General features: G+C 49.1%; 1 protein-coding gene across 1 annotated transcript; it reads left to right on the top strand.

Moving 5' to 3' along the window:
• The first annotated feature begins 8274 nt into the window (after positions 1–8274).
• LOC111827378 (nitric oxide synthase, inducible-like) lies at positions 8275–10635 on the top strand. Its single transcript, XM_023759560.1, has 3 exons — positions 8275–8351; positions 9285–9479; positions 10093–10635. The coding sequence occupies exons 1-3, from the start codon at positions 8277–8279 to the stop codon at positions 10210–10212; spliced, it is 390 nt and encodes a 129-aa protein (XP_023615328.1). The 5' UTR covers positions 8275–8276; the 3' UTR covers positions 10213–10635.
• The last annotated feature ends 431 nt before the right edge of the window (positions 10636–11066 follow it).

The following is an 11066-nucleotide window of genomic DNA, read 5'->3' as shown; positions in this document are numbered from 1 at the left end:
TCCTGAGCATGCTCAGTCACAATGTCCAGAAAACAATGGGTTACTTGACAGGGCCACAGGGAGGGGTGAAGGTGGTGCTGGAAGGCCCAGGTTATACTCACTTTCCACACAGAGAAACTGAGGCTCAGAGACCTGACCAAGGTCACAGGGCTCACTAGTGGCAGCCTGACCTCAATGAGGACATTGAGATTCACAAAAAGATATTTCTCTCCTTTAAAATTCTATTCCTCTTATAAATACATCACCATGTAGAAAAAGGTGTTTTACAAATAGAGAACCTCATAATGGATGTTATGATATCCATTATAGTGGTACCCAGGGAGCTTCTGAGTTCCCTCTCCGTGAATTTACATCTTTCTTCTCTCTTCCCTCTCTCCTCCTTTCTCCCTTTTCTTTCTGTGCTTTAGAACATGGAGAGGAGCCCTGGCCGGGTTTTTCTCAGTGATTAGAGCGTCAGCTCATGGAGCCAAGGGTCACAGGTTCCATTCCCAGTCAAGGGCAGGTACCTTCAGTGCAGGTTCAATCCCTAGCCCCATTTAGGGTGTGTGCTGGAGGCAACCAATTGAATTCTCTCTCTTTTACAGCCCCTCCTTCCCTTTCACTCTGTCTGAAAATCAATGAAAAAAATCCTCGTGTGAGGATTAAAAAAAACAAAAAACAGAGCAGGGAAGTCTATTCCAAATGACATGAAGGTCAGGGTAACATTAAATGAACTGCCTTTAACTGGCTTCAGCACCGAATTAAGGGAAATGATTAAAGACAGACTAGCAAGATAGGCTGGGTCCAAAGAGTAGATTGGAAAGTAGAGCTGAGGGGACAATGAACTTACCTGAAGTCAAGCAGGTCCCTGCAATGTGCTAGAGAGAAAACCAATGAGCAAGCAGACAAGCCTCAATGAACAGTTAAAGGTCAGATAGCTGCCACGTTGGTGGAAGGTGCCCAAGGTCACACATAGATCTGTACCTCTGTTCCCTCTTGAGCCTTGTCTACATGCACTAGAATTTGCAAAGACTGACTTCTTTCAGATGCTCCTGTAAACTGAGGTCACCTGTCCCATTGGCCCACCCTCCATCCCCATTGTATCCCTGAGTCAACTAGAATTTAACCAGTTGAAGGTGCAGACAGCACAGCTGGAACAGAAAGGAGGGAACAGAAGCACAATTCTTTGCTATCCTCTCCAGCAGCAGGGACATCAGGGTCGATGTCATCACTGATGGGGACATGGACCCAAGTGGTGTGCTAGGGGGAGGAAATAAAACATGAGAAACTTACTGAATGTGTTGGGGGGAGGGACTGCAGCCTTGGAAAAAGTTACCGATTGTGTCAAGGGCAGGGACCATGGGAAAGAAAAATTGCTAATTATCTCGCTAGAAAAGCAATATGTTATGATTGAACCCAGCCAGGTGTGACCCTGCTCGTAAATTTTATGTAAACTTTTTACCCTGCCAATACCAGGAACGGCTAATGAACCGCTTTGCAGTTTGTTTTTTCTTTTTCAAAAAATACTTTGAAGTCTTTGCAGATAAAAGGTCTTGCTGTACTCTCGGACGGCACTGCAAGCTGTGGAACTCTTACGAGAGGGACACAGCTGGTAGTCGACTGGCCAGCTTAATAAAGGCTCTTAAAATTTAAATTCTGAGTCTGTGGTCTATCTCGCTGAGCTAACCCATAACAGTGGAACTCTCATTCCTTGCAGATTGGAGTGTGAAATAACACAACTTTGGAGAACAACTCAAGAGAGATGAACACACCGCCGAAACCGGTTTGGCTCAGTGGATAGAGCGTCGGCCTGCGGACTGAAAGGTCCCGGGTTCGATTCCGGTCAAGGGCATGTACGTTGGTGGCATGTACGTTGGTTGCGGGCACATCCCCAGTAGGAGATGTGCAGGAGGCAGCTGGTCGATGTTTCTCTCTCATCGATGTTTCTAACTCTCTATCCCTCTCCCTTTCTCTCTGTAAAAAATCAATAAAATATATTAAAAAAAAAAAAAAGAGAGAGATGAACACAGACATTCACAACAGCCTCACTCCCATAGCTCCAAACAGGAAACCACACAAGTGCGCACCAGCAGGAGAAAGAAGGAACAAATGATGGTGCTCATACCATGGAAGGGCCCCAGCAACCAAAAGGAGCTGTGACACGGGAAACCTCGGTGACCTCAGATTGGACAATGAACCTGGAAGGGAATGAGGGAGTCTTCTGGGAGCTGAAAATTGTTAGGTTTGGCTGATGATTCGGGCTGAGAAAGAATTCACAACTAAGGGAACAGATGCAGTGAGGACATTTATTTCACTTTCCAAGGGAGGAGAGGGAGGGCCAGCTATTGCTAGTCAATACAGGGCAGGGAACAAAGAGTGGCTTCTGCTTTTAAAGGGCAAGCAATTGCAGTTGCTAAGCAACAAGGGGGGGGTTGCGGGGGGGGGGGGGAGATTGTGTTGAAGTTGAGCAGATACCAGGGGGGTGGTCTTAAAAAAGTCACAGTTTGTTTGCTTTCCAGGAGACAGTCCATCAGATGTCCCAAGGAGATGACTTATCAGGCTTAGAGCAAATGTTATAGAGTTCAAAAGAGGCTTCTCTGAAAGGGGAGGAAGGTTGGGAACTTTCTACTAACTAGAGACTCCTTGTGAATTATCCCTGAATTGTGGAAACAGCAGGTAGGAGGAGGATGCAAGAATGTAGCTTGAGAGTAGCTTACCTTGTCCTGCAGGTTGAACAGAGGAGCCAACAATCTTGGGGTTTATTTACCAGGTGTTTCTCATAGATGTGGAAGGCCACAGCAAAGAAAGAGAGGGGCCTTTTTCTGTCCCCACAGAAGTGTTCTGGAACTTGATCTGGTAGATGGTCACACAGCTGTTTCACCTTTCACCTGTGTAAAAACTCATCCAGCAAACTATTATCTGTGCATGTTACTCTGCGTAAACGCGATCTCTATAAAGCACTGGGGGAAACCCCCAAGCTCCCGGAGCCCAGAGTGTCCCAGGGAGACTCAGGGACACCTAGATTCTAACAATCACATAGGCCCCACCTGGAGCTTTGGAGGTGAGTCACAGTGAGTCCAACCCAAAAAGGAGAGCTCCAGGCCCTCTGCTTCCCCTATGTAGGGGGGGGGGGGGGTAGGGGGGGTGGGCATTGTCAGCCTCAGTAAGACAGGAGGGAGGCAGCCTCCACAGGAAGTGCCAGGGCATGGTTGACCTCAGCAGCTCCACCTGGTTACCTTACTGTCCCCAGGACCCATTTCCCAGCACCCAGCTCCAGTCTTAAGGAGGCAAGGGGCGGCCCCAGGCAAAGTTCCTTCTCAGAGCTCTGTTATCCAAAATCCAGACACTGTTCAAGGCTCTGTCTTTGTTCTCTGCTCTGTAGACCTGGAGAGCTCTTCGGAATGTGAGTCTGCCACTTCACACGCATTAGGTGGCCACTATAAAAAGAGCAGAAAATGACAAGTGTTGGAGAGGACGCATAGCAGCAGTGCTCGTGCACTGTTAGGGGGCGTGTGAAATGGGGAGGGGCTGCTATGCACAATGCAGTGTAAGTGCCTGGTGTTAGCTTTTCTGGTTTTCAAAGATAATCCATGTCCTGTAAACATGTTGCCAGCCATGTCACAGCTCCTAGCTAAACAGTTTGACAAGCACCCAGACTCCCCCCACCCATTAAGTTCCCCTGGTAGAAAGCTTTGGGTACCCTAGGTAACTGACCTTATGAATGACCCCGCTTTTACCTTCCTGCACCCTAATTCCCACCTAACCAGCCTGCCTTGGACCCTAATAAAGGCAGAACCCTAGTCCCTGATTTCAATCTCTCTCTCTCTCAACCTTGCTGTGTGGCCTCCAGGAATTGTCAGTAATAAACCTGTGCCTTCAAGGTGCCCTGATGATGGCTGCTGAGGTGCATCTTGCAATCACAATAAGAACCACAAGGGCGGTTTTGTCACCACATTGGCTCTGATTAGGGAACAGTCTGGGGGGCTCAGTGCAGGTAGGATGGGGCCAGGTGAGTGCCCCAGGCCTTTCTAGCCATTAGCTTGAGACTATCCAACAAAAAAGCATGGCAGTTCCTTCAAAAACTAAACATAGAATTACCCTACGATCCAGCAATTCCGCTTCTGGATATATACTCTAAAGAATTGAAAGCAGGGACTTGAAGAGAGATTTGTACACCCATGTTTGCAGTAGCTTTATTCATAATAGCCAAGAGATAAAGCAACCCAAGTGTCCATTGATAGATGAATGGAATAACAAAATGTATAGACATAGAATGGAATTACTCCTTAAAAAAAAAAAGAAAAAATTTTTGTAATTCATTAACATTTATTTGACATGAAACAATTTTCAAAGAATACATTAAAAACCATCTAGCTCTAGCCAGTTTGGCTCAGCAGATAGAGCATCAGCCCTGGGACTGAGGTCCCGGGTTTAATTCTGGTCATGGGCACATACATCAGTTGCTGGCTTGATGCCTGGCCTGGTTGGCACACATGTGGGAGGCAACCAATCAATGTTTCTCTCTCACATCAATGTTTCTCTCTCTCTGTCTCTCCCCTTCCCTTCCAGTCTCTCTAAAAATCAATGGAAAAATATCCTCAGTTGAGGATTAACAAAAATAATAATAATAACCATCTAGATACAGATTCTATTGAATTTCAAATATTGAGAGTGTGAATCAAAAGGGACCACATGCTAACCTGACTAGCTCAAGGAGGGGCCTGCATGGCAGCTTAGCAAACTCAGAGACCTAAAGTAACCACAAAGAACGGTCTGAAGTTAACATTTTTACGTTAAAAATCAGTTTATGGTGGGATGTCATGTCTTAGGCTGGCACCTCACCTGGGAAGATCAACAGTTTATTTGGACTGTAATGCCCCAGGGATATACAGAAAGTCCCACCTATTTCTTCCAGATATTAAAAGCTGATTTAAATTTCCTAGAGTTTCCACTCTAATCTAGTATGTAGATGACTCATGTTCTAGGACATTTCTAGACCCTCAAAAGAACACAATGTACCTACTGCAGCAGCTAGCTATAAAAGGACATAAGGTCTTGAACGATAAGGTTCCATTTGCTTACCTCAAGTAAAATGCTTTGGCCATCTCATATCTAATGATGGGCTACTGATTAACCCTGAAAGACTTAGAGGAACCCTATCTTTCCCTCTTCCAAAAACAAAAAAGCAGCTTGGAGGATTCCTGGGGTTGACTGGATATTGTAGAAATTGGGTTCCACACTTTTCATTGATAGCCCAGCCTCTATACGCCCTATTCAAGTCAGACCAACCCTCTCCAATCCAATGGAGCCCTGCAGGGAAACAAGCTGTAGAGGCTCTCAAGGAAGTACTGTCTGAAGCTCCTGCTCTGGGGCATCTGGGCTATACACTTCCTTTCTTCCTTTTCACGTATGAAAGTAATGGAAATGCTTCAGGAGTTCTGATCCAGAAACATGGAGATCACCACAGACCTATAGGGCATTATAGGCAGCAACTAGACTCAGTGGCAAAAGGGCTCCCTCCCTCTCAGGCTGTATGAGGTCGATCTCTGCTACAGCCATGTTATGTGAACAGACAGAAGAGATGGTTATGGGCTCTCCTTTAACTATTTATGTTCCTCATCTGCTGAATCTCTGCTGAATCTCAGATTGGGCTGTTCAGAAGATTCTTGAGGCCAGGAAGCCAAACCAACGACATGCCATCAGACCTCACCTGAGATACCTATAGATTTGGGTGAATTCCTCTCTTCTCAAAGGTCCCCAAATATATCGAGGTTCCTGCGCCTTCCTTACTCACCTGGCATGGCTGTTGGGAACTCTGTAAGCAAGGTACCAGGCTGAGTTTTCCAAGGGGTTCTATTGGCTCCAGAAAGTCCTTACCAGGAGAGGACACTGCCCCTGGGAGGCCCCAGGGCAGCCCCTGCCTGTGCTAAGGGGAGGCTCTCCGTCCATGTGGAGAGCACAGCACAGGGTGACAGGCAGGAGGAGAGGTAAACGAGTGAAATCTACCATCTCGGGCCTCCCAGCCGTAGGACTAGTTCCCTGGCCTTAGCTTCCTCAGTGATAATGACACCGTCAGGAATGTGTCCCCCTAAAGAGAGGGGCCAAAGTCAGAAAGCCGGGGTCAGAGGAGCAAAGTCTGGCATTGGACCCCAACGTCCTGGAGAATGTGGGCGAGCCTGACACTCGGGGATGAGGGGACAGAGATGTAAGAATTAGGAAGTTTTTCCTATCAAAGCTATAGTTTAGATATTAACTCCATTTCTTTTTTTTATAACCCTTTATTTTGTGCTCAAATCCACTCAGGCCTCCCTTCCTGGAAAAGACAAAGGCATAGCTCTCCCCCTTTTCCTGGCAGACAGTTAAAGTCTAACAAAAATATTTGTAGTTAAAACCACAGACATTCCTGTAGGAGACAAGACATAGTTTTGCACCATGTCCGGGCAGGCATTTGACACAGCCCCCACTTGTACCTTGCACTGCCCTCCTCATACAAACCCAGCAAGACAAGTTGTCTTCGTTAGGTCGGATCAAACAATTGAACCGATACCCCTTGCCTGGGAAACGACCTTTAGGCCACTTCACAATGGACATCCCACTGGCCTAGACTACATTCCACTTGCCAAGACCATTATCTCTCCCTCCGGGCTTCCCAGAATCCGGACCTGCACAGAGAATTCTCCGCCCAGAAAAAGCCCGCCAAAAGTCCTTTAAAAACCGCTGACTCCCATCACTGGGTGCTGGTGGCATTTTGGGGCTCAGCCCATCTGGTATCCAGATGACCTGATAAATTCATAATTCTTTACCCCTTTGGCCTCGTGCGTTCCTCCTTCGGTGACCCTAACAGTCTTATCACGTCCATGTCACAGAGACAGGCTAAGAGAGTTCAGTCACCCAGCTAGGAAATGGGGAGCCAGAGTTTGAACCCACATCTACCGGTCCCCGGGGACTCTGTGAGACTCAGCACCTCACTCAGGGTGATTGGCGGCTCTCCTAGCACCTCCCAGTATAGGACCCCAGGGGAGTGCAGTCATGGGCTTTTCTCTAAATGAATAAGTGGCCTCTGGGCGTACATCAGTCTTTGTGGACTTAGTCACTGTGAGCCTGTAATCCACCTGTGGGTATCAGGCCTGGGTGAGAGGGACTGGACTCTGGTGCATAGTTAGTTTATAGGATTGAGTCACCATGGATGCTCTTTGGAGGGTGGTGAAGCAGAGGCTAGAGACCCTGTGCCAGGTGAAGTTGGGGGCTGCTGGGTGGGGCAGTGGCAGGGCCTGGAGTTGGGGGAAGCCAGAGCTCAGAGCTGGCCTTTCACCTCCAAGTGGGATCCACCCAGCTGTCCAAAGAGAGACTTGCCAAAGTCAGGTGGGAAGTCAGGCTTCCTGTCCCATCCCATTTCTAGGCACAGTTGTGTTGAGTAAACTGGGTCTTTCTGAGTGTCTGCAGGATGCAACCAAAGTGTGCGTCCTCAGAAATTAGCTAGAAAAAGAGCGCCACTGTGTCTTGTCTTTGTATTTTGAAAACCTGGGACAAGCCTGGGCCTTAGCAAGTGTTGGGGGGAGGGATAGATGGTATGGATGGATGGATAAATGGGCATAGTGACAGATGGGTGGTTGAATTAATAAATTAATAAGAGAATGCATTAACTCACCTGCATCTTTCTAGGTCCAAGTCTTTGTGAAAGGCACTGGATGTCATTATTACATCATCATTATTGCTAGTTATCATGATTCCAGACACCTCCACTGCCATTACCTGTGGCTGTGCCTCACTCACTTGGCTCACATTTTCTCACTTAATTCTCACAACATGATGCTATTCTCGTTTTACAGAGATTATGTATGGGGACAAGATCCCACAACTCTAAAACAAACACCCAGTCATAGCATCCAGTCAAGATTTGAAACCAGGTTTGTATGATTCCAAGTGAGATTATAATAAAGATTTGTCTCCTGCCCTAAAGTTGCTGACAAGTTAGATCAATGCGACTCACTGGCCTGAATCCTTCCAGGACAGGAAACATTGTCTCTCCAGGCAGGTAGTCTTAGCACCATGGACAGCACCTGGTACTTCAAAGTGTTGAAGGAGAAAACATGAGTCAGCTTCCTCATCTGGGAGGTGAGCAAAGTACTAGATAGGACACTTGCAGCAATGAAATGAGAATTCAAGTTGGGTGGCCAGCTTGTCAGGCCTTGAAGCCCGCCCTCTGGTGGCCACCCTTGTCACTGCAGCCTGCTGGGTCTTGCAAGGCTCCAGAGAGGCCACATGACCCGGATGAGGCCCACTTCTATTGGGAGGAGATGTTGGAGATGGCCCGGAAGGGGGTGCTGCATGAGGTGCACACAGCCTATTCTCGCCTGCTTGGTCAGCCCAAGGTAATGGGGCAACTGCCCGTGCAGTGGGAGGAGCATTAAAAGCACAGACTATGGTGGGTGTCCTGGCTCCCCACACACACGCCCCTCACATCTCTGAGCCTTCATCTCCTCAGCTCTAAAATGTAGGCAGTTACTGTCAGAGCGATGCTGGGAAGCTCTTCCATTCACCCTTCCAGGAGAAGAGACAGGCCCTGAGACCTTCAGGACGAAGTCAGGGCCACATGGTGGCTTAATCCCTGGGGCACAGCCAGCTAGCGGTCCTCTCCCAGATACACAACTACCTGAGAAGAGGTGGTTCAGGCCGGCTCTTGCACAACCACAGCCAGGCTGGAGGATGGCCACTGCGCCCACCATGACCCCTTGAGCCTGGGGAGTTGGGACAGACTCTTGGCTCCTCCCTAATGAACTTGTCCTATGAGGGATCTTCCCAGAGCCAGTGCTCCAGGCCCCATCACTGGCAGCCTGGATTGACCTCCGAACTTCTATGTCACTGGGGAGCCAGGGCTGTGTGCCATGCTCTGCATTACAGTGGAGAGCCCACAGACAGTCTGACTGAGATGATCCCTTTTCTGGGGTGTAGGCAGGTGGGCCTCAGAGCTCTGGGCAAGGCAAGTGGCTTGATTGATGCCTCTTTGAAGCATGGTGAGTGCAGAGTTCATGAGGACCCCACTGGACCACTCATTCGTCAAGGGCAGGGCTGTGGCCATCATTCATCTCTCCAGGCCCAGCCCAACCCTGGGCTGGGCAGGGTGCCAGTGCACCTACTCATGCTGAGCTTGGTCCCTGTGCAACGTCCTGCCTGGGAGGATGCTCAGCCTGCAGCCCATGGCACCCCCTCGCCGCCTCCCGATGGCCAGCAGGCCTGACTGCACACTTGGCTGCCCTCTCCACCCAGCAGCCGGGGCCTGGGCTCACCATCTCCTCTGCTTTCAGGTCTACGTTCAAGACATCCTTCAGCAGCAGCTGGCCGACCAGGTGTTCCACGTGCTCCACCAGGAGCAAGGCCACCTCTATGTCTGTGGGGACGTGCGCATGGCCCGGGATGTGGCCCACACACTGAAGCAGCTGGTGGCTGCCAGGCTGAGCCTGAGTGAGGAGCAGGTTGAGGACTATTTCTTCCAGCTGAAGGTATGGCAGCCAGGGTGCAGGCCAGGGATGCAGGTCAGGGGCCTGGACCAGGGAACCAGGACCAGGGGAGCAGGCTCAGCACAGTCATGAACGTCTAAGGAATCCTAGAGGTGGTGGAGGCCAGAGCTGGAGGGGCTGTCAGAGACCTGACTGTGCAGCCGGGTCTGGTTGCTCAGTAAACAAAGGCTGACACGCTGATTTACCATAAGACGTTCAGAGCCTCTAATATGCTCCTGTGCAGAGTGATGCTGCTTCTAAACGTGGAGAAAGTATGTAGCATTCACCACACGTGTATATATCACAGCTCACATTTCCGGGAGCTTCCTGTGGGAAGAGCACTAGGCCAGCTGTTCTGTCCACCATAAAGCCTGGAAAGATGTTTAGGAGGTCCCCACCTGAGCGGGCAGAGGCGGGGTTAAAGATTCTAAGTGAGGTTCAAGCATGATCCAAGCATGATCCAAGCATGACAATTGGGAAGAGAAACGGCTCATGAGTGTAGGAGTGATGGGGAAGCTGGAGAACCCCAGGAGCTCATTCTAGCCTGGACCTGATGAACGAGAGGTGGCTGGACCAGCAGGGCTGACCCGGTGATCCTTGGAGATGTCCCTTAAAGAGCCAGAAGCGCTATCATGAAGACATCTTCAGTGCTGTGTTTCCCTACAAGATGAAAAAGGATGGGGCAGCGGGACAGCCTAGCGATCCCAGAGCTCCAACAGCCCACAGGAGAAGTTAAAGGTGCTGCCGAGAATTGCAGGATGGAGCCAACTCTCCATTATCTGACATCACAGGGTCTGGGGAGATGGTGGGAAATTATATCCCCAAGTCTCCCGTCTTATTTCCCCATGTCCTACCCCTTTACTTGACTTGCTACCAAGTACCAGCCTGCACTGAGTGGAACCTCTTGTCTCCTTTGAGCCCACCCTTCCCTGGCTCATGGGGAACTGGGTTGTCCCTGGTCCCTTGGAGAGTAGGTCTGCAATGTCAGGCCTGGCCAGTGGGTGAGGATGGATCCTTCTTCTGATTGCACCTCTAGGAGGGACCACCAGGAGGCGACGATGGGCCACTCTGTGTTTAGCCTGGCCCTTCTCCCCATGTACAGTTATTTATGCCCTTGTATTTAAAAAAGCAAACCCTAGTCAGCTCGTGAGGCTGTTTAGGCCTTCCATGTATGACTCCTTGATGGAGATATTTATATGAAATGCATTTTATTTTATTTTATTTTAAAATATATTTTATTGATTTTTTACAGAGAGGAAAGGAGAGGGATAGAGAGTTAGAAACATCAATGAGAGAGAAACATTGATCAGCTGCCTCCTGCATACCTCCTACTGGGGATGTGCCCGCAACCAAGGTACATGCCCTTGACCGAAATTGAACCCGGGACCCTTTAGTCCGAATGCTGACACTCTATCCACTGAGTCAAACCGGTTAGGGCGAAATGCATTTTATTTTAATCACATTGTGTGTGTGTGTGTGTGTGTGTGTGTGTGTGTGTGTGTGTGTGTTGTATTTTATAAGGGGAACATCCCTAAGTTATATCGACCAGGAGACTGTTTGGTGCAACACCCCCCCCCAACCCCCCTACCC

Source organism: Myotis lucifugus, unplaced genomic scaffold (assembly GCF_000147115.1).
Source record: "Myotis lucifugus unplaced genomic scaffold, Myoluc2.0 scaffold_157, whole genome shotgun sequence".
Taxonomy (NCBI): Eukaryota; Metazoa; Chordata; class Mammalia; order Chiroptera; family Vespertilionidae; genus Myotis; species Myotis lucifugus.
Note: the sequence above shows the minus strand (reverse complement) of the source record. Positions and strands in the feature narration are given on the sequence as shown.

Coding starts and splice junctions, on each gene's coding strand:
- LOC111827378 (XM_023759560.1), top strand. CDS start 8,277: ATGTTGGAGATGGCCCGGAAGGGGGTGCTGCATGAGGTGCACACAGCC. Junction 8,352..9,284: donor GCCTGCTTGGTCAGCCCAAG/GTAATGGGGCAA, acceptor CTCTGCTTTCAG/GTCTACGTTCAAGACATCCT. Junction 9,480..10,092: donor ACTATTTCTTCCAGCTGAAG/GTATGGCAGCCA, acceptor TGTCCCTTAAAG/AGCCAGAAGCGCTATCATGA.